At 42.9% G+C, this 21,205-nt stretch overlaps 3 protein-coding genes across 4 annotated transcripts; 2 read left to right on the top strand and 1 right to left on the bottom strand.

Moving 5' to 3' along the window:
- Window positions 1-3,660: 3,660 nt before the first annotated feature.
- Window positions 3,661-6,145, bottom strand: MRPL32 (mitochondrial ribosomal protein L32). Its single transcript, XM_080340691.1, has 3 exons — window positions 6,011-6,145; window positions 5,119-5,300; window positions 3,661-4,322 (listed from the first exon to the last, which is right to left on the bottom strand). The coding sequence occupies exons 1-3, from the start codon at window positions 6,132-6,134 to the stop codon at window positions 4,068-4,070; spliced, it is 561 nt and encodes a 186-aa protein (XP_080196817.1). The 5' UTR covers window positions 6,135-6,145; the 3' UTR covers window positions 3,661-4,067.
- Window positions 6,146-6,426: 281 nt separating this feature from the next.
- On the top strand, window positions 6,427-13,872 carry PSMA2 (proteasome 20S subunit alpha 2). The gene is made up of 8 exons (XM_080340203.1): window positions 6,427-6,564; window positions 8,726-8,802; window positions 9,395-9,527; window positions 9,974-10,096; window positions 10,486-10,567; window positions 11,670-11,743; window positions 12,203-12,260; window positions 12,343-13,872. Exons 1-8 carry the CDS (start codon window positions 6,524-6,526, stop codon window positions 12,457-12,459), a joined length of 705 nt encoding a protein of 234 aa, XP_080196329.1. The 5' UTR covers window positions 6,427-6,523; the 3' UTR covers window positions 12,460-13,872.
- Window positions 13,873-17,155: 3,283 nt separating this feature from the next.
- Window positions 17,156-21,002, top strand: LOC308038009 (UPF0415 protein C7orf25 homolog). 2 transcript variants are annotated; one of them, XM_080340202.1, is made up of 2 exons: window positions 17,156-17,596; window positions 19,456-21,002. In XM_080340202.1, the coding sequence occupies exon 2, from the start codon at window positions 19,472-19,474 to the stop codon at window positions 20,738-20,740; it is 1,269 nt and encodes a 422-aa protein (XP_080196328.1). In that variant the 5' UTR covers window positions 17,156-17,596; window positions 19,456-19,471; the 3' UTR covers window positions 20,741-21,002. The 2 variants fall into 2 exon arrangements, with proteins under 2 accessions (XP_080196328.1, XP_080196327.1); XM_080340201.1 differs by lacking the exon at window positions 17,156-17,596 and adding an exon at window positions 18,161-18,479.
- Window positions 21,003-21,205: the final 203 nt, after the last annotated feature.

The following is a 21,205-nucleotide window of genomic DNA, read 5'->3' as shown; positions in this document are numbered from 1 at the left end:
AGGGACAGACACTGACAGCACAACCCGGGTGCCTGCCGGCTGTTGTGCGTCACCTACAAGACAATATTTGCCTGACAAGGATGTGGAAGGTGGTAAATTTGGCAGAGCACCGTAACATGTGGTGCTGAGAACCACGTGGATGGACCTCTGAGACCACCTGCTCCTTTGTGCGGATTGGTGCTTAGTTATGTTTATTCTACATGAGCCCTTGTAGGAAAATAAATCAGTAGCCTCTTTTATTTTAGCTTCCTGGAAGAGTCTGGCTAGGGAGCAGTGTCTTCTTCAAGTTGAGAAATTGCTCAAGGATATCTGGGAATTGTGCTATCAAGCTCTGTTTTCTGAAAATGTGAAGTATTACTCCTTTTTCTATGTTTGCTAGTCAGGGAGTGTGGTTATTTGGTTTTAGTCTGTTCTGTCCTTAAAATATTCGCACCCTCAAGCTTCTACCTGATGCATTTTGTTGAAGTATGTCTTTATTAAAACCTCAAATGCTCTGAAGGGAATAAACAGTGTCAGGGAGGTCATATTATATAGAGTTGTTCAAAGAGAGTACAAAATCATTTCAAATATTCATGGTGTGAACGGGCTTAAGACAGAATAAGCTGCTAGCTAGGTGGTTTCAGAGTTTCTAATATGACGATATGGTGTCTAAAGGTAACATATGATTTTTGCTTTTATTCCTATGAAAATATCAGTGTTTTTAGGGATGAAGAAATCAAAAGCACTCAAAGCCAACCTACAGTAAAACACACTGCATTCCTGGCAGAAACCATCATATGTTGACCATATGATTTCAGATTGTGTATTTGTTTTTTTTAAAACTGAGTTGTCTGGCTTTTTTATTTTATCCAGTGAACTTTGTAGCTTGAAGGGCAATTCTTCTGCACTGCAAAAATTATGGACCTAGTATATAGTGGGTTAGCTGGGGTGAAACTATTGTATATTAAGGTAACATTAAAGAGTCATTCTCAGAGATGGAGGAACTATAGTTTTAATGGTTATAGTTTTATAGTTTAATTGTCTTTGCAATTCACCATTTGACTTCAGCAAAACTTTGTGGCTGTGGCTCAAATGAAGGAGTTTGCAGAAACCATTTCAAGAACAATCACGGTTCTTCACCATCAGCTCAAGAGAATTCAGCTGACCTCATGCCATCATGTATGAATGAACCATTTGTCTGTTTAATAAGTAACGTTTTAAAAGGTTTTGTGGAGTGAGAAGTGTAGTTACAGAACAGTTGATATGAGGTGGGAAAAGTGATTCTTTGACTTCTTCAGTGCAAGTTTTGTGGTTGGTTACATTCTTAAGTGTAGGGTGGAAAAACTTCTTAAAAAGACAAAGCAAACTAAAATACAAATGGCGTATGGAATCTCTACGTGGGCATATTTGACATATCATGCCTGAAAGTGGTGCTGCAAGATGAAAAAGGGAGCTACAATTCATGACGTAATAAATCTTTATGGAGATCAGGGTTTGGAAGGAGCTGGCATTGTAGTCCTGTTGTCACTCCTTTACCTTAAAATTAGTAGTATGGCAAGAAAAAAGGGGTTTTATTACTGTAGCACCTAGAAATCAAGTGGTGGGACTTCTCATATTTAGCTCTGAACATATCGTCTGAGACAGCCCTTGCCTCTAATTTATTGTAGGAACAAAAACCAGAAAATGGTTGGTACACCTTGAAAATGGAGGAACACAGCTGTGGAGTCTTAATGTGCTTTCAAAGCATTATCTTTTAGGGTCACAATAACCTCTCCATAATGCAGCAAAACCAAACCCAAACCATGCTCTGTGAGATGCTGCAGGCATTTTGGCCAGCTGCAGCAAACCTGACTTCTGGAGCAGGGAAGTGAGATTTGTCAGGAGGTGGCACATCCTTCATCATCCCTGAAAATCCATCCAAACTCAGTTTTATTGTGAGCAACAAAGATCTAGTGACTTGTTTGAGTCCTAATCTCTCATTATTGCTACACTAGCCCCAGTCTCAGTGCAGTTTTGGGTCCAGCCTCCTTTCCTTCCCCCCACCAAATGACTACAGCCCCGTGGACCTGCTGGGTTTTCCAGCCTAAGCCTTTCATAAGATCACAGAATAGTTTGGGTTGGAAGGAATCTTAAAAGGTCACCTAGTCCAACCCCCTGCGATTAGCAGGGACATCTTCAACTAGATCAGGCTGATCAGAGCCCTGACCAGCCTGGCTTTGAATGTAACCAGAGACAGGGCATCTATCACCTCTCTTCCTAATGTCTACCCTGAATCTCCCCTCTTTTACCTTAGAACTACTAGTCCTTGCCATGTCACAACAGACCCTGCTAAAAAGTCTGTCCCCATCTTTCTTATAGGCCCCTTTTAGGTGCAGAAAGGCCACAGTAAGGTTGAACAACCCCAACTCTCTCCGACTGTCCACATAGGAAACCTCTGATCCAGCCCTCTGATCATTTTTGTGATCAAAAGTTGAGCATCAACTGATTAGACTCAATATACCACACTCATCAAGTACAATCTTAATTTTCAGCTGTAAAGTCAATTCTGTTGGTGTCCAGCAGCAGTTTAACAGGTACATGCTCTGCATTAAAAATACATATATTTTCATATGTCCATATGTCCAGGGTTTGAGCACACTGCAGCAAATTCTGCCTTGAATTATACTCAACTGACTGCAACAGAATTTCCTAGGATTAGGCAAAACTAGAGCCACCTCTGCTGCAGAGCCTGCCTCCTTCTCATCCCTCGTTCATTGATTTTGCTCTCATTTTGCCCCATTCTTAAAGCCTTTGGCAGGTTGTTACGCAAATTACTTGGAAACGACTTGTATTTACTGATCCTCATTCACTGTATAAATTACACAGTGCAGTCATGTGAGATGAAGGGAAGGATTTTGCTAGTATATTTTTTACATACTAATTAACAAGTTCTAAAGATACAGGCACCTTTATCAGTCCTGTGCTTCCAAAACATGTTAGAACTTGGACAGAGCAAAACAGTGCTGTTTGCTGTCTATATTGAAATCCCAACCTAAAATTGAAAACTCTTGATTTCAAATGCAAAGGTGCTACAGTGCAGGTAAAACCCAAGTGCAAATCCACAGTGAGGTGCTGTAACTGCACCACTGAAGAGCAACAATGCACAGCAGAGGGCTGAGTTGCCCCCTCTCTGCAGACATTGTATGCTGCTCTTTGTACTTTTCCAAGCAGACACTGGGCATCCAGACTCCCTACCAGCAACGGCTGCAAGAGTCAGCTTTTGTTCCTTACCAAATTTACAGATTTCCAGTCATTACATTCAAATTTGTTATTTCACTCAAGAAATCACGGTGCACTTGGGAGGGGGGGAGTCAGGGAAGAAAATCTTTCCGTATCCTCTGGGGAAAGTCTTTCCATATCACTTTAAGGCAGAAAATTATTTTGTATACTGACAAGAGCAAGAAGCACTCAACCTTCCGCCCAGTACAGGAAAACTGTAAATACTTCATGGCAACCACTCAAAACCAGGAATATCACTGAGTATCTCATACAGCAGCACTGTGGAGAGATCCAGGCAGATTCTGTTAAGAGCCATGGAAATAACCAGGTGACTGTGTCTTTCCTTGTAAATATCCTCTGTATCTAATCAACATTGGTTTCAAAAATGGCATTGTTTCTTTGTTTGTCTTCCAAAAGAGAAGCAGCAAAAACAGAAAGCAGATTTTCCTAGGAAACTTAACATGCTTTATTTAACATGTGAATGTTTTCCATTTGTTTAAAAAAAAAAAAGTTATTTACAAAACCAGCATAGCACATTAACATAAAAGTTATTCAGTGTACTGTACACAGATGTCCAAACCCAAGATAGATCCTGATTTCTCTCTAATTCTTGACTGCTATGATGTATCACTGAGCAGCATTTCCCACTGCACGCTACAGAAAAAGAACCTGACTGCAACACTGCATGGTATGACACACGATTAAAGAATTCCCAAAAGTTCACAGGTTTTCCATATCAACGTTGAGTGAACAAAACAAGCAAAACATTCTTGAAAAACATGATCTTTCTTGCTGTGGTAACTGGTTTTGTGAGCATTAGTTCTATAGCATCAATTCTGAACAAACCAAGATGGACGTTTCCTGGCTCTTTCAATGATTCGCTTGCCCTTGTCATTTTCTGTGGGCTTTTCTCCATCATAAAGGACGACAGTCTCTACAGTAGGAGTATTAAATGGTCCTCCCTCCTTTTTACGTATTTCCAGACGTATCAGTCCAGTTTCTGCTTTGACCTTTGCATAACAATAGCCACAAAGGACATGTTTCTGTTTCAGGTTTCCACACTCAGGGCAAACATCTATGTTCCTCTGAAAAACAGTGAAAAATAGTAAATTTTCTAATTTGAACAATAACAACAAAAGAAACAGAGAACAATAACAAATTACTAAAAAGGTTAAACGAAATGTCATACAAATTCAACTGCCTCTTCAAAACTTATTGATCTATGTATCCTACGATGTACTGCTACATCAAATGCCTTCTACTAAAAACAGCCTATGAAGTCAATAACTAAATCATTATGCCTGTTGATGGTTAGAAGACTGAAGACCTATCAACTCAATGAGATGCACAGAAAGTATAAAGCTTTTCCATTTATACCAGCTCTTCAGCTAAAACTCCTGTTTTGTGGTTTTGCACTTGAACTGTCACTTTTTATTTAACCACTGACTACAGTCATGCAGGATGAATGTACCTGTTACAAAGTATTTTGAAGATTGCAATGTGTTTTAAGTTTATAAACAAGTTCCAGAAAGCTTTTGGAGTCAGTATTGACCACTATAATGACTCTCTAAAACAGTGGTGTCAAACTCATTTTCACCGGGGGCCACATCAGCCTTGCTGTTGCCTTCAAAAAGCTAAATGTAACTTTAGGACTCTGTAAATGTAACTACTACATTTGTACAGTCCTAAAATTACATTTGGCCCTTTGAAGGCAACTGAGAGGCTGATGTGGCCCCCACTGAAAATGAGTTTGACAATCCTGCCCGAAAATAAGTGAGATGAAAAACAATTTGCATAAATCTTACTCAAGCACGCGTGCTTGCCACTAGCAAAATTACTGCAGTGAATAAGGTGGCAAGCCCATAGAACTTTGGTGATTACCTTGACTTTTATAAGCTTGTTGGGATTTCTTCGCCTGCAGCGGTTCACTTCAATGGTGCGCCTCTTCTTTGGCGCCGCCATCCACAAGATGCTGTCTAAGAGGCTAGGCGCCTCGTTACTTTCTCTAGCATCGCTCGCTGACTCTGGCAGAAAAGCTGGAGCTTGGACTGCTAGTGCTGGTCCTGAATAAAAAAATCATAATAATAATTCCGCATCTGGAATATTGTCTCATCTGGTATATTGTGTGCAGTTCTGGGCCCCTCAGTTCCAGAAGGACAGGGAACTGATGGAGAGGGTCCAGCGCAGGGCAACAAAGATGATTAAGGGAGTGGAGCATCTCCCTTATGAGGAAAGGCTGAGGGAGCTGGGGCTCTTTACCTTGGAGAAGAGGAGACTGAGGGGTGACCTTATTAATGTTTATAAATATGTAAAGGGTGAGTGTCAGGAGGATGGAGCCAGGCTCTTCTTGGTTACAACCAGTGATAAGACAAGGGGCAATGGGTACAAACTGGAACACAAAAGGTTCCACTTAAATATGAGAAGAAACTTCTTCTCAGTGAGGGTGCCAGAGCACTGGAACAGGCTGCCCAGGGAGGTTGTGGAGTCTCCTTCTCTGGAGACATTCAAAACCCGCCTGGACACCTTCCTGTGTAACCTCATCTGGGTGTTCCTGCTCCATGGGGGGATTGGACTGGGTGATCTTTTGAGGTCCCTTCCAATCCCTGACATTCTCTGATTCTGTGAAATATGACACAGCTGCTACTGACACCTTCAAAGCCCCTCGCCCCGCTCCCTTTCCAGCCCCTCCCGCCGCCGTTCCACGGTACAAAGGGCCCCGCAGCCCCGGTGCCGCCCTCTCCTTCAGCCCAGAGGGGAGGAGGCCGGTACCTACCCCAGGGCGGGCTCTGGCCCCCGGAGAAACCCGGCAAGAGGCCGCGCTCCAGCCGCCCCCAGCAGCGCTGGAGGAGCCCGCGAAGCCGCGGCAGCGGAGAGAAAACCATCACCAGAGCCGCCATCGTCCCTCACCGCCCCGCCAAGGCCTACGGGGGATGGGAGGGCGGTCGCTGGCCCGGGGGCGCACTGGGCATGCGCGCCTGCCGCCGAGCCTGCTGGGAAACCGAGTGCTCTGAGGGGGTCACTGCATAACCGGGACGGATACCTGGACTTCATGTCCCAGCATGCCTGGCGCTACCAGGAGGGCGGGGCGGTGAGAGGCACACTCAAGGACTTCAACTCCCAGCATGCCTCGCAGCGTGCATCTTCGCCAATCGTGTCCCTCGCAGGCTCCGGTCCGCTCTACCTTCTGGCCAATCAGCGTGCTAGCTGTGCCCTCGTGCAGGAAGCGGCGGGGGCGGCTACGCCTGCGCAGAGGTAGCTATTGGGGAGCGGAGCGGCTTATTCCAAGATGGCGGAGCGCGGCTACAGCTTCTCCCTCACTACGTTCAGGTGCTCCGGGGGCAGAGGCCTGTGGGCCTGGGTTTTCGGCGGACAGGCTGGAGGGGCAAGGGTGGGGCGGCGCACAGCCTAGGCGGAGCGGCCTTCCGGCGGCGGGGCAGGACGGAGTGGGGACTTTGCAGAGTCATCGCGTCCCCGGCGGGTCCGGGCCTGCGATTGCTGCGGGGCGGCGGTGGCCGGACCCGGGCAGAAGGGGTGGGCGTGGGGGAAGCGACAGGGGCCAGGTGGCTTCGCCTTCGGGAGCAGAGAGCTGCTGGGAGCCCCGAGGCAGTCGCCACCTCTGTGCTCTCTCGGTGCCATGAGTCAAGTCACTCTGGGGCCACCCTGGGGTCTGTCTTGTCACGGGTAGCGCCTTATAGCGAGTGCTTGTGGGAACAGCGTAGGAGACTTAGGATCCGCACAGACTTTAGGCTGAGTAGTGATTTTGTAACGCTGATACAACTGGAAATGCGTGATGATCGTTGAACTAGGGTATTTTGAGAGGATGTTTCAGAACGAGCTTTGCAGATGTGGGAAGGAAAAGAAGCTTTTGAATGAGTTTTATGTGGTGTGTTTCACTTTATGCTGCACTTTGCAGGCCGTGGTTTCCTAGCACTTCGTGTTGAGGTGCAGGATGGTTGCATGCACAGGATGAATGTGCTATTGGAGTGATAGCCATTAAAGTGGTGCTCTAATACCTATCCTTAAGATTAATCCACAGAAAAGGGAATTTTTTGTTTGTTTGTTTGTTTTAATGAAGCTATTTAGGTATCCTGAATTATATTATATATGTGCAAACAGAAAAACTGTAAGAACCTTTCTACTGCTTTTGGTATAGTGGCCGCTTAATGTTGGAAGAGAGTAATGCTGTGTTATTGCCAAGTAGGCTACTAAAGGTTTGTTGTAGTTAAGCAAATGAAGCAGTTCTCAGTCTATAACTAGGAAGAGAATCATCATATTGGATGGATGCAGCCAAACATACCTGCTTTACTCAGCTAGGTTGAACTCTTTATTAGCTCTTGGAAGTGGTTTCCTAATGAGGTTTTGTACTGTACAGAATCACTACTTGCTCTGAAATTTGAAGCCATTTGATTTTATGCTCACGCGGAAGAGAATACAACTACTCTACACTTTCCCTCATTCACCTTTTCCTTATACTGAGAATTATTTATTTTAGTTTTTGCTTTTAACATATTTTGCTAATGTTCTGCACGTTTTAATTGCTGGTACAGAAAAATATTGTTCTGGTTTGTTGGTATTTTGTAATGGAGGAACTGCAATTATTACTTTTTCACCTACATTTACTCCATGTAGAAATAACTACACTAAGTGATTATTGGTTGCTTTGTGTTTTCTAACTCCTCTAAGCACTGAGTTACATACTTTTCTGTTCTCTACCTATTAGAACACCTGTGTCTGAAATACAGCCCAGAGAACAGATCCCATTTGCAAAATCATTTGTCCAGTGAGTGACCATCTCTGCGCTGTCCCCTTCCCTGGGGACCGAGGGTGGTCCCCCACCCACACTCCATTATGGATGAGTTACTGTGCCAGTTTCAGACCAGCTGCTCTGTTCTGATGATTCTGTGAGCGATGTGGATCATTAAAACAAAATGCAGGAATACCTGGGCATGAAATGGGAGCTGCTCCTATCTGGTGCCGTTGGCGTGAGGTGTGCTTTTCACTCAAAAAGAGCAGCAGTGTTTTGCTCGTGCCTTTCAACACCGAACATCACTGCCTAGAAAACTTTTGAAAACCATGCATATAATGCCATTTCAGTCGGAAGTCATGACGTGCTCAGGAGAGTTTTCCCACTGAGTGGAAAACTTGTTTTAAATGGTGTGAAGTTGTAGAGTGGACTTGTTCCCCTTCAACCTGCATCCCAGTCACTGTTCACTGTCCAAAATGCATTAGCTTTTGCCAGGGCTGTAGGCAGGTACTGTATGAGTGTCCCAGTAGCATTGTGCAGCAGCAAGTTTTGTGCTGAACTGGCCCAGTTCTTTTAGCAGCTGGTGTGAATCTTCAGACTGGTGAGGTTTTTTAAAATTCTGATTGGAATATGCTGACACTAGGTGTAAAGAGGATGAAAAAACCAAGTTATTGTCGGATTGCTGTGGGAGAGATTCAAGCACATCAGAATTACGTTAGGCTTATTTTACATTTTCCTTTTCAGTCCTTCTGGAAAACTTGTTCAGATTGAGTATGCTTTAGCTGCAGTGGCTGCAGGAGCTCCATCAGTTGGAATTAAAGGTATGTTCAGAACATAACTACGTTAGTGATTTCCCTGATTCAGGATTCTAAGTATCATTTAAGATACCTAAAGTAGTTTGGACTTTGTAATGGGTCTTTCTTTGTCTTGCCTCCCACTACATATTTTGTTTTTCTTTCAGTGGATTTTTACATATTTAGTTTCGTATTTCCTTTTTTTTTTTTTTCCCTACAACTACATAATTTTTATAAAGGAAGGGAGCATAGAGCTCATGCTAGGAAAAGGTGATTTTTGAGACACTCAGATGGTAGAAATAGACATCTTCATTTTTGAGTCCCTTAAGTAAATAATTTCAGCTGTGTGTCCATTTATATAGAAATAACACATGAAGTTACTTTAACTGCTCAATTATTAATATGTTCTTAGTTATCTTTAGAATGGGATTATTTAAAATGACAAACAATGTGCTGGATGGATTAATGAAAATATCTCTGTTTAATGTGATTTTATACTTGAAGGGTTTTTAAAAAAGGGAGGAACAAAATTCTTTGCAGTCCGATAAACTTGTTTTGTGTTTTGACTGCTCTCCATAATTTTAATTTAATATATATTAAAAAAAATTGTTCTTTGCAGCTGCAAATGGAGTGGTGTTGGCAACTGAGAAGAAGCAGAAGTCCATTCTTTATGATGAAAGGAGTGTCCATAAAGTAGAACCAATTACCAAACATATAGGTTTAGTGTACAGTGGTATGGGTCCAGATTACAGGTATGAAAAGATTTTTGTTTGATTGCCATTTAGATGCATTTTAATACAAGAAATGTAGGAAACAGAAACAGATAGCAGTTGGCTGTTTCTTTCTAAGTGTACAAAATATTATATTGTGTTAGACTGTATGTGAAGTTCACTTTAAGTTTTTTTTAATATATTCAATACCTTGTCAAATAACATTCTATCTAAAGAATTAGTAGGGAATGAACAGCACTGTAATTCAACCGTAGTTTCAGTTAAGTGTTTCAGAGGTTATTTGGTACAGATAACTCAGGACAGTCTGTGTTTTCTTGCATTGGTGTTATGCCAGGTGTATAATTCCTTATCGTAGTATTTATTATGAGTTTTCAGTTCTAGTTGTAACAACTAGTTGAAATTTCTTTGACATACTGATTTTGGTGTGGTGTTTTGGTTTTTTGTTTGTGTTTTTCTGTTTGTTTTAGAGTACTTGTGCACAGAGCTCGGAAGCTGGCCCAGCAGTATTTCTTGGTTTATCATGAGCCCATTCCAACAGCTCAGCTAGTACAGAGAATTGCTTCTGTGATGCAGGAATACACGCAATCTGGGTATGTGGTTTTCTGAGTTTTGAGAAAGATTGTTGTTTAAATGTAAGGAATAACAACTACCTGGTGATAGAATTTTTTTGTGTCAGAAAGGCTATTAGTTTTTTAAATGGAGAATGCCCACAGAAAAGGGTCAGCGGTAGGACCACTGACTGTCAGTGGGTGAGATCAGGTCTTCAGATGTTGCAAACAAATATGTCAGACAAGGCAGCATACTTTTGGTTTTGTATTGTTGGTTGCCTAGTCGATCCTGATCACAGCTCCGGGCTGGTGGGAAGCACTTTGGGGAAGGTTAACACACACAAAATAATTTAGTTGCCTTTGGTTTCCACTGAATAAATTTCACATATCAACTGTGATTTTTGTTCCTTTTTTGTTTTTTCCTTCTGTAGTGGTGTTCGTCCATTTGGTGTATCACTGCTAATATGTGGCTGGAATGAAGGGCGGCCCTATTTGTTTCAGTCAGATCCATCTGTAAGTATCTTACGTTTGTGAATTCTACTGCTTTTCTAAAACATCCAAAAGTTTGTGTGCTCATGAAATACTTTCAATGGTGAGAAGAAGAATGCAGAGCTAGAACGAAAGATCCCTTAAGGTAACTTCAGAAGTCAGAATGAGTCAATTTCAGTAGGTGCTTGCAGCAAGCCTGGATCATTCTGTGCTTGCCTGCTCCTAAACTGCTTGAGGGATGGCAGCTGTTTTTGAGGGAGATCTCCACTTTCATGCCTTCCCACCTTGTTGGTTGTGCCAGCAAGAGTGGCATTCTGCAACAGGTACCATGAAAAAAAAACTTGACTGCTTATCCTGCTGAAATAATTGTTTCCTAAACTGGATGGGAGTTAGGCCCAAATCTCTTGTGTTGTGACACGTAATGCATGTGCTTTAGTATTTAATGACAGTGGTTAATTTAAGTGAGTTTGTTTGCTGTGTTTGCACTGCGCCTCTGAAAAACTGCCATTTGATGCATATGTATGTTTAACACTTCAGACAAAAAATGTGGTCACTGTAGTGATCACTGATAAGCTTCAGAAATTTGAATTATAAAACTACCTGATGCTCAAAGGTAAAAAGCACAGATGCCTTGTGTAAGGCAGCTTGATTGAAGTGTGGAACTGCTGATGGTCTTCATGCCAGAGGAAAGAGTAGAAGTGATGGCTAAATATCCTCTTAGTAGCTATGATAAATCAGATGGCTGGTTTGCAACAAGTTGCTTACATTACATGATCTGTAAAAAGAAGAATACATGGAGTGATCCTCAGGCAAGATCTCACTGTATTCATTTTCAAGGGCAAACATGCTATTTCTGTTTAGGGAATCCCAAATGAAGACTATGCTAATGACTTACTAAATTCATCTTTCAAAGTAGTGAGAGATGAGGCCCCATACGGATGTTTTGTATATTTCCACAGCATGTGTTTCCATATCAAGTTAGTCTGAATGTGATCCAAAATAGCTTCCTATATTCTCAGGACATTCAGTATTTTCATAATTGCTTGTGTAGTTTTTACTAAGTAATTTAATATTTAATGTTAGACTAAGTTACACAAAACATTTCAATAGATTGTTGCTTTTACAGGGAGCTTACTTTGCATGGAAAGCAACAGCAATGGGAAAAAACTATGTCAATGGGAAAACATTCCTTGAGAAAAGGTAATGTATTTTATACCTGTCTTAAAGGGTAATCTGTTTGTTCTGGTTCCATGTAAAACAGCCAGATAAAAAATGCATGCTTTTAGATGAGCAGAACAAAGTTTTAAAATGCTTAAAATATGATGCTTCTAGTTTACTTATTTATATATGTACAGGAAATTTGCTTTATTTAAACTCCAGATTTTATGTTTATGGAGAATTATTTCAGTGCAATAAAGATTTATATTCAATGTATTTGCAGAAATCTTGTTCTGTACTGTGTCAATAGGAAAAGTAGTGAAATACTTTTTTTTTGTTACAAATAATAACTTCGACTGTTAATATCACAGTGCTTACAAATAATATTTGCATGAGAAATAGGAAGATTTTAGTAGTGTTTGGGTTTTTAGAGACTCCAGGATTATTAGGATTTGGAAAGGTCTTTGTCCCATGCTGAAATACATGAACTTTTGTTTACAGATACAATGAAGATTTGGAGCTTGAAGATGCCATTCACACAGCTATCTTAACACTAAAGGTTAGCAAAATGTTTAATAAATGAGTTTCTTATTGTTTTGACATCATTGATACGATGAATCAAACTGTGCTTTCTTTCATAGGAGAGCTTTGAAGGGCAGATGACAGAAGACAACATTGAAGTTGGCATCTGTAATGAAGCTGGTTTTAGGAGGCTCACTCCGACTGAGGTTAAGGACTACTTGGCTGCAATAGCCTAGTAGAAAGTGAGCAAGACTGTGTGATACACACAAAGGTCTTTTTAATTTTGGCTACTTCAATGTTTTTGTTTGCAGTTTTTGCATACTTATTTCTACATGGTTTGTCTGAGAGATTTTTTAAATATCATGCAACAGTCCTAATATTGTAATACATGGAATCTTATTACAGATAATTCTTTCCCGTGGTACATGAAATCTTTGTACGCAAAATACTGTACAAAATGTAAAGTTACAATGACAGCTTGAAAAAGGCTAAAGAATAAAATTTGAAGGCCACTGTTTTGGGGGAAGGTGTGTGTGTGTGTGTCTTTTTAATCATAGCTTGTGTATCTGCATAAAGCTGAGATTTCAGTATCTATACTGTTGAGGAAAGAGTTTTCCACATACATATCAGCCATGATGAACTCACATTAGACCTTCTTTTGGATAACTTAAATTTTGAGTGGATGGCATAATTTTTTCACTTTGGAATGTTGTTTAAATTTTAAGTAACTTCCAAAAATGGTTTTATGTGGTGTAAAAAGATCGTGTACTTCCACAAAGAAAAAGAACAGTCTTCCATTTCGGGTGTGAACTTGAGCATCTCAGTTCTGACCCTCTTGCTCTTTGTGTCTCAATAACTTGTTTTCTATTACTTGGGTTATTTTTATGGCCCTAGAAATTGCACTTTTTCAACCCTGAAATATTGTTAGAAATAATGGAAGTAATATCTTACTGAAAACTAAAGGTCTTTACCACCTTCAATAAAAATCAATAGGATTTACAAAGCAAAATGAGAATATGTGCTTACTTTATCCCTTGCATTGCACAAATGTATTTTCCAACTTGCAAGATAACTCTAAAGGTGCAGTAATGAAAAGAGCACTTAATTTATGCCTCACAACTTTTACGGGTGCAGAACTAGATGTTTGAATATTACTGTATGTGAGTGTATGTATTGACATATTTGTTACATGTGTAGAGTCGTTCAGGTTACAGAGAAACAAAACATTTACTGCAAAAGAAACAGAATAAATATATGTTCTTTTTTTCAGCAGAAATAATCTGGTCTGCAGCCATTTAAGTTACTGTTGGCAGATTTTATTTTTTTAAAGCAGTCTGACTGTTAAAAATGTTGATAATGAACTGGGAGCGATAGCTGGATCACTGTGCTTGTAGATAGGGCTAAGCAAGTATGGGAGCAGCCTGACAGATCAAATGTCAGCCAGTTATAACTAATGAAGAAAATATAAAGTATGAGTTAGTCTGCAGAAAGTAGTGTGCCAGCTAATTGTTCTGTTCTTTCCAATATCTGTCTTCTGATGTTTTATGTTATCTTTAGGTAAATAAGAATTTCGGAAGCATGCCATAAATGAAGTTTTATTTCCTAATGTCAGAAATAAAAGCTGTGTCCAAACAGTTCAGTAAGACTTATTCCAGATCACTGAGTATTTTACTCTGAAAACCAATCCATACTCTGATTCTTCCTCTAGAGAAAATGAACAACTAGGAACTGAAACTGGAGACTTTGACTTTATACTTCTATATCTTCAATTTAGAATATTTATACATATTCAGGTTTCTTAATGGAATATAAATATTCAAAGGAGTTTTCTTTATGAAAGAATGCAGGTAGGCACTTCAGAAAATGGTCAGCATGAATTGCAATAGCTTAATTGCCGCTTCTATTAGAAACAGTTGATTAGCAAAGAGCACCCTATGAAGGGTAGTTGAAACCAAAGCAAGTTTCAAATAAATTATGCTATCTCACTCTCCAGATTATAACAATGGGGCAAACAGACAAATGTTTCAAGGTCTGGGGGATGTGGTTTGGTTTTATTTGTTTGGTTGGTTTTAGTAATTGAACAACTTCTATCTGTAGTATTAGTTTTACAGGTGGTGAAGGGAGGTGAAAAAACAGTATCCTTCCTTTTTTTTTTTTTTGGTTTAATAAATGTAGTAACTGTTCTGCACATTGTACAGAAACTATTGTGCTGTCCTTCAGATACCTGATAATTGGTATAAATGTCAAGAGGGTTTTGCCCTCTTCCCCCTGCCCTGTTAGGAAGACAGACAACTACTACCACATGGTGTGTACTTCAGAAGTGGTGCTGGTTTTACTTCATGTTGTTACAGAGCAACATTGTAAATGGGTGGCAACATGAAGTTAGTGCATTTGTCAGATGTTCTGAATGGCCTCTTGTACCAAGTCAGTGCTTTTATGAATATAAACTGTTTGAATTAGTAAAGTGATGTGTGGTTTGATTATTATTACATGGTGGCACCTTTTGAGAACAAAGAGAAGTGTGCCTTAGGATGAGAATGCTGTCATTAGGCTGTCAAAGCACCATATATTGGTATATGGTCTTTTATGATGAAAAAGCTTCAAAATGACAATCAGTTGCAACTTCCCTGTCGGAATGCTTTCCTCAGGCTGACTCTGTGAAGGATGTGTTATGGTTTCTGTGGTGGTATTTAATTGTTCTATGCCTTGTGTGAAATGAGAAGGGTAGGTCTATACCATAGCCTAATGGTTTATTGTCAGTTATTCACTTTGAGCCACCAAGTTGGTAGTTAGATGGGTTTTACACTGTTAAGAACTGAGTCCTAAAGCTCCCTAATATACCTAAGCCCTACAGAAAATCAAATGCCATGGGACTTGGTGTAATTTTGAAAGAATATGCATAATATTTTGAACTCGGGCTTTATTTGCAGTATTAGATAATTTCCTTAGGGGTAGAGAGATAGACCTTGATGTTATGCTGTTCTAATGGGGAAGGTGGTGTGATCTGGAGTGTGGGTTTTGTTTTGTTTTTTTAACTGCTTACTCCTACACTGAAGCAAATCATTGCCATACTCAAATGACTGCATGTCTAGAATAGTATCTAAACTTATCTAGTATTTAAAGGGAACCTTTAAACTACAGGGAGCTAATTGGCATCTCTTTCCATTCTAAATCCCTGGAATTGGAGAAAAAGTAACTCGAATTTGGGGCTGTATTTCTCAAGTCACTTCAGGAGTGAGAAATACTAGTGCAATGGAGTAGCAAATTATATGGTGGTTGTGGTCATTTTCAAAAAGTGCAATTAAGTTTTTTTTAGCTAATTAGCTTTGTTTATATTTTTAAAACAACTCACTGCATAAAGTGAGGTCAAGGGGGAATAAAGTGGACAAACATTGTTCATTTGTGAGAAATGACAAATTACAAGCTTGATTACTTAAGCTGACCACGAAGTATGAGTTTTCTTCATTTATCCTGTTCCTAATACAGTCACCTGAAAGAAGAGATGCTGGTCACTTGAAGTAGGTAATGTTCTTTGATTTACATGTCCTGGAAGATGATCTGCTGTAAGGAACCCTGGATATTGTGACACCAACAAGAACAAAGAATTTCCTTGGGCTTTATTTAACTGGTAGGATCAGTACCTAGGAAAGCAGGGTCCTTCTACATGCTATGAGGCTACTACTTGAAGTAGCTTTCAATGTGATAGAGGATATAGGCATAGTAAGGCCTTTACAACTCACTTGGGCTTTACAACTCACTTGGCTTTGTAGCACCTTGTGAAATTGAGGTGAGTTGAACCTGAGTGGACACCAGGTGCCCACCAAAGCTGCTCTGTCACTCCCCTCCTCACCTGGACAGGGGAGAGAAAATATAGAGTGAAAGGTTCATGGGTTGAGATAAGCACAGGGAGAGATTACTCACCAATTGCTGTCACAGGCAAAACAGAAATTAAATTTATTACCAATTAAATCAGGATAATGAGAAACAAAACAAAATCTTAAACACCTTTCCCTCACCCTTCCCTTCCTTCCAGGATTAACTTTACTCCTGATTTTTCTGCTTTCTCCTGCTGTGTGATGCAGGGGGACAGGGAATGGGGGCTGTGGTCAGTTTATCACTTGTCTCTGCTGCTCCTTCCTCCTCAGGGGAGGACTCCTCACTCTCTTTCCCTTTTCCAGCATGGGGTCCTTCCCCTGAGAGACAGTTCACCATTAACTTCCCCAGCATGAGTCTTTCTTCCTATGAGCTGCTGTTCTTCATGAACTGCTCCAGCTTGGGTCCCTTCCACAGGGTGCACAGGTTCTGCCAGGAGCTTCCTCCAGTGTGGGCTTCCCACGGGGTGACAGCCTCCTTTGGGCATCCACATATGCCAGCAGGGGGTCTTCCACAGGCTGCAGGTGGATCTCTGCTCCACCATGGACTGCATGGGGACAGCCAGCCTCCCCGTGGGCTGCCAGGGAACCTCTGCTCTGGCACCTGGAGCACCTTCTCCCCCTTCTTCTTCACTGACCTTCGTGTCTGCAGGGTACACACTGACACTCCTCTCTTCTGACTGCTGCTACTTTTGCATGTTTCCCTACCGCCCCTCGTCTTAACTGTGTTATCCCAGAGGCGCAACCACCATCACTGATGGGCTCACCCTTGGCCAGGTGTAGGTCCATCTTGGAACCATCTGGCATGGGCTCTATCAGACATGGGGGAAGCTTCTAGCAGCTTCTCACATAAGCCACCCCTGTAGCCCTCCCTGCTACCAAAACCTTTCCGCACAAACTCAGTAGAGGAATCATTTAGACTAGCAGAACTATTATTTACTGTAGGAACTAGCAATTAATTTCATCACCAGTAGCAGGTGCGGAGATGGCAAATCTCTCTTACGCCACTAACAAGTATTGCAGCAGCCTGGAAGGAGGCTGGAGGCTATGGGTATGTATGCTCTGAACATGCCTGGGTAGTGCCTGAAAGCAGGCAGCAACTCAGGGCAAGCAGAGGGCACTTATATTGGGCACCAAGTAGTTTAACAAGGTGCCTTTTTATTACCTGCACTTCACGGACCAAACATCCACTGAGCTGTGGTGGTTGCTGCTACTCCGAGGTTCGAGCCACCGCTGACTTGTCTCTGGCCCTTCTGGCCTAATGCAATGTCATTGCTCCTCTAAAGGCTTTGGGGCATAAACCAAGTGTTTATTTGGGGGCCGGCCTGGCTCTAAGTCAGGCGCGCCGCGGACGAGAGCCGGCCCGGGGGGGCTGAGGCGGGAGCGGCGGCTGTCCCCGCCCGGTGGCCCCGGGGGAGGTGCTGGGCCGGGCCGAGCCACGCCACGCCGGCCCGGGCTGCCTCCTGCTGCTGCCCTGGGCTAGCGCTGCCGCCGCCGGGCTGTGAGTATGGGCTGCGGGCGCTGGGGGAAGGCGGCAGCGGGGCCCGGGAGCGCCCACTGAGGCGGGCCCGACGGCGGCGAGGCGGGCCCGGGCCTGGCGCACCCCGAGAGTCACTGGGGTGCAGGGACCCACGTACCGCGGCAGCCTGAGCCCCGGAGCTGCCGGGGAAAGTGTGGCAGCTAAAGATGAGGGAAGGGGTGGCAACCGGGGCTCCGCGGCCGCCGCCGCCGAGGGGGTCTTGGGGGCAAGCGCTGAGGGCACGCTGCCCTCACCCAACATGGCGCCGCGACCTCCCCGGCGCCGCTCTCACGTGATCCCGAAGCGGCGCTAAGCTGGCGGCGGCGGGCGGCAGAGGTGCCTCTTTCCGCCGCTCCCCGCCGAGGAAAGACGCGGGTCCTGGGGGGTAGGGAAAGGGCTAGAGTGGCGCCGGTGTGTGGCTGCTGAGGAGCTGCCGGGCTGGCCCTGAGGGACGCCTTCTAATGGCGGGCGTGGGGACGGTGTGGCTGGCGGGCCCGGCTGCGCATGCGCGTCGCGCTGAGGCGGGGTGGGCGGGCCCGTGTGGCGGCAGGCGCTGCGAGAAGGGCGTCATTTCTTTCCTCAAATCGTTTTTAAGGAGTAGTTCTCCTGAGGCCTTGCGGCTGGTAGTGAGGTTGCCTGTTACTCGCCGTTTTTGTGCTGACAGAGCAGCTGGGTTTGTGGGCGTGCTCTCACTGGAAAACTTGAAATAAGCTTGGTCTCAAAGCCTATAAAAAGGCTGTGATGGGGGGTGTCCAAGTAGATTTACTTATTGCTTCACGTGTAAGAATAAATTTGAGGCTTGTTTTCAGCTGAAGCTGTGTTTGTCTTGCCCTTCAGTACCAGTTTGCTTCAACATGCAGCTTAGGTAAGAATTACAGGAGCATGTGTTTATACTTGGGAGTCAAAATGAATTAATTTCACTATTTGTAGTTGCTCTTTACTGTATATCATAAAAACGGTGTTGTTTGCCATGGTATTGAATCCTACATTGCTTGAAGCCAGCCCACATTCAGCTAAGTTATTCCAAACAGATTTTCCTCAGGAAGACATGCTAAAGCAATATGGATGTGAAGGAATAGACTTGCTGGATACAGTGCACTAAATCTCTATTAGAACTAGAAAACATGGGGATCTCCAGATCCTCCTGGCTCTAGAATTGCAAATTGTCTGTCTTGATGCTGCGTAGTGTTGAAACTTTGTTGGGGGTTGTTAGGGGCTCATGTGCAGTATAAGTTGGAAGCTGGAGAGGACAGAGCTGTGCTACCCATAATTTTAAAATATAATGGGCTGCTTCTGTGCTGTGTTAAAATATTTACTAGGAGCCAGACTTCTTAGTTTTTATATATGTCTCTAAGCGTGGTGGGTGGCTTTTATGTTTTAATGGTAACTGTAGTGAGAGGGAGAGGCAAGATTTGCTTATAGCATTAACGAGATTTCTAATTTTGCTCTGGATGGCAACTTTTGCAGATGAGCTGTGAGAGTTGAGATGTCTCTAAGTGACCAGCCCAGTAAAGGGCTCACATGTCGGGGGGGATGTGGAGAGGGAAGGCAGAAACCACAACTTGTAAGGTGTGTGTAGAGACTTGAATGCTGCTCTTCTCCCTTGCTGAGAACCGAGATCTTTGGGGCTGTAGGTTGGATCCTCAGAGGTGAAGGAAAGGAATTTAACTCTTCAGTGGAACTTGCGCTGAGGTTCCTGATGCTTATACTTTACAATATTGGTAGCAGTTGCACTAAATCTATTACAAAACTCCAGTGTATACTGTTGCAAAGACCTCTTTCTGACTGTCTTTATTCTTGACCATGCCATAACAACCTTCTCTCTTGCTTTTACTTGGTAGGAATAATGTTTCCAACATGTCTGTGCAGTCGCTGCTTTGTGAAAGAATTGCTGTTGCCAAAGAATTGATCAAGAGAGCGGAAGCCCTTTCCAAGTCCCAGAAAAGGAGAATAGAAGGTGGGGCAAAACTGTGTGGCAAACTGAAGGCTGAGCTAAACTTCTTACACAAGGTAGAGGCAGGGAAGGTGGCTGTTAAAGAATCCCATCTGCAGAGTACAAACCTTACCCATCTTCAAGCCATTATTCAGTCAGCGGAGAACCTGGAGGATGTTGTCAGTGTCCTCCACGTCTTTGCTTATGAGGACAGGTTTGGAGACAAACAGACGCTGGTGGTAGATGTTGTTGCCAATGGAGGTCACACATGGGTGAAGGCCATTGGTCGGAAGGCTGAGGCCCTGCATAACATCTGGCTGGGGAGAGGCCAGTATGGTGACAAAAGTGTTATCGAGCAGGCAGAGGACTTTCTGCAAGCAAGCCGTCAGCAGCCAGTGGAGTACAGCAATCCCCACATAATCTTTGCATTCTACAACGGCGTGTCCAGTCCTGTGGCAGAGAGACTTACGGAGATGGGAATATCTGTACGAGGAGACATCGTTGCTGTGAACTTACTGGCAGAGCCATCTACTGAAAACCAGCACCTTAATGCCAGTGAATCAGATGAAGAAGGCCCTGAACTCCTGCAGGTGACCAGAGTAGACCGGGAGAATTTAGTGGCCAGCATTGCTTTTCCCACGCAGATTAAAGTAAATGTGTGCAATAGAGTTAACTTGGACATCACTACCTTAATAACTTACGTCTCTGCTCTGAGCTATGGTGGCTGCTACTTCATCTTCAAAGAAAAAGTGCTAACAGAGCAAGCGGCTCAAGAAAGGAGGGAGAGGGTCCTGCCTCAGCTGGAGGAGTTCATGGAGGGGAAAGAGCTCTTTGCCTGCGAATCTGCTGTCAGAGATTTTCAGTCCATCTTGGAAACGCTGGGAGGACCTGGGGAGAAAGAGCGAGCTGTGTTGCTTGTTCAAAGAATTAATGTGGTGCCAGATCAGCCATCTGACCGTGCCTTAGGACTAGTGGCTAGTTCAAAAATCAATAGCCGTTCTCTTACCATTTTTGGGACAGGAGACACCTTAAAAGCCATCACCATGACAGCAAATAGTGGTTTTGTGAGGGCAGCAGCTAACCAGGGGGTCAAGTTCAGTGTTTTTGTCCATCAGCCACGAGCATTGACAGAAAGCAAAGAACCTCTTGCCACACCTTTACCAAAGAGCTGCCCACCTGATGATGGACTATAGGTTGTTAAATGAGTTAGTCAATGAAATATTGCAGGTGCTGTTGCAGTGGAGGCATGTGGAGAAACTGAAGAATCATAATGATACATTTTTGGGGGTGTATCAGTGGAAACAGCAGCTGTGGCAGTAGAAGCTTCCCCAAGGGATTGGCAATATCTTTACTCAATTCTTGCTTTTTTTTTTGTTGAGCTGACCATTAATTTATTCATTAAGGTAATAAGATTTCAGTGAAAATTTTTAACTGGCTTACAGTGTATTGATTGTATCTATCCATTAAAAAGTTCAGTTAATGCACAGTTGCTGTTGTACCTTTATTATTTTTGTCTTCTTCAGAGAGATTAGATTTGGCACCTTAGGATAGACTTGAGACTTGACTTCTATGGAGCTTAAATCTTTCCTTCACCTATCCTATAAAACTGATCTTTTTGTTGATTCAAAGGTACCTTGTGTAGAGACCTGTGCCTTTTT

This window comes from Nesoenas mayeri, assembly GCF_963082525.1.
Source record: "Nesoenas mayeri genome assembly, chromosome: 2".
NCBI classification, from domain to species: domain Eukaryota; kingdom Metazoa; phylum Chordata; class Aves; order Columbiformes; family Columbidae; genus Nesoenas; species Nesoenas mayeri.
Note: the sequence above shows the minus strand (reverse complement) of the source record. Positions and strands in the feature narration are given on the sequence as shown.

What these genes read in the sequence shown, in the direction of transcription:
- MRPL32 (XM_080340691.1), bottom strand. Translation starts at nt 6,134, where the DNA reads ATGGCGGCTCTGGTGATGGTTTTCTCTCCGCTGCCGCGGCTTCGCGGG. An exon ending in GGGCCAGAGCCCGCCCTGGG is followed by an intron (nt 5,301 to 6,010) that starts GTAGGTACCGGC and finishes TTTTTTATTCAG; the next exon opens with GACCAGCACTAGCAGTCCAA. An exon ending in ACAAGCTTATAAAAGTCAAG is followed by an intron (nt 4,323 to 5,118) that starts GTAATCACCAAA and finishes ACTGTTTTTCAG; the next exon opens with AGGAACATAGATGTTTGCCC.
- PSMA2 (XM_080340203.1), top strand. Translation starts at nt 6,524, where the DNA reads ATGGCGGAGCGCGGCTACAGCTTCTCCCTCACTACGTTCAG. An exon ending in GGTATGGGTCCAGATTACAG is followed by an intron (nt 9,528 to 9,973) that starts GTATGAAAAGAT and finishes TGTTTGTTTTAG; the next exon opens with AGTACTTGTGCACAGAGCTC. An exon ending in TGTTTCAGTCAGATCCATCT is followed by an intron (nt 10,568 to 11,669) that starts GTAAGTATCTTA and finishes TTGCTTTTACAG; the next exon opens with GGAGCTTACTTTGCATGGAA.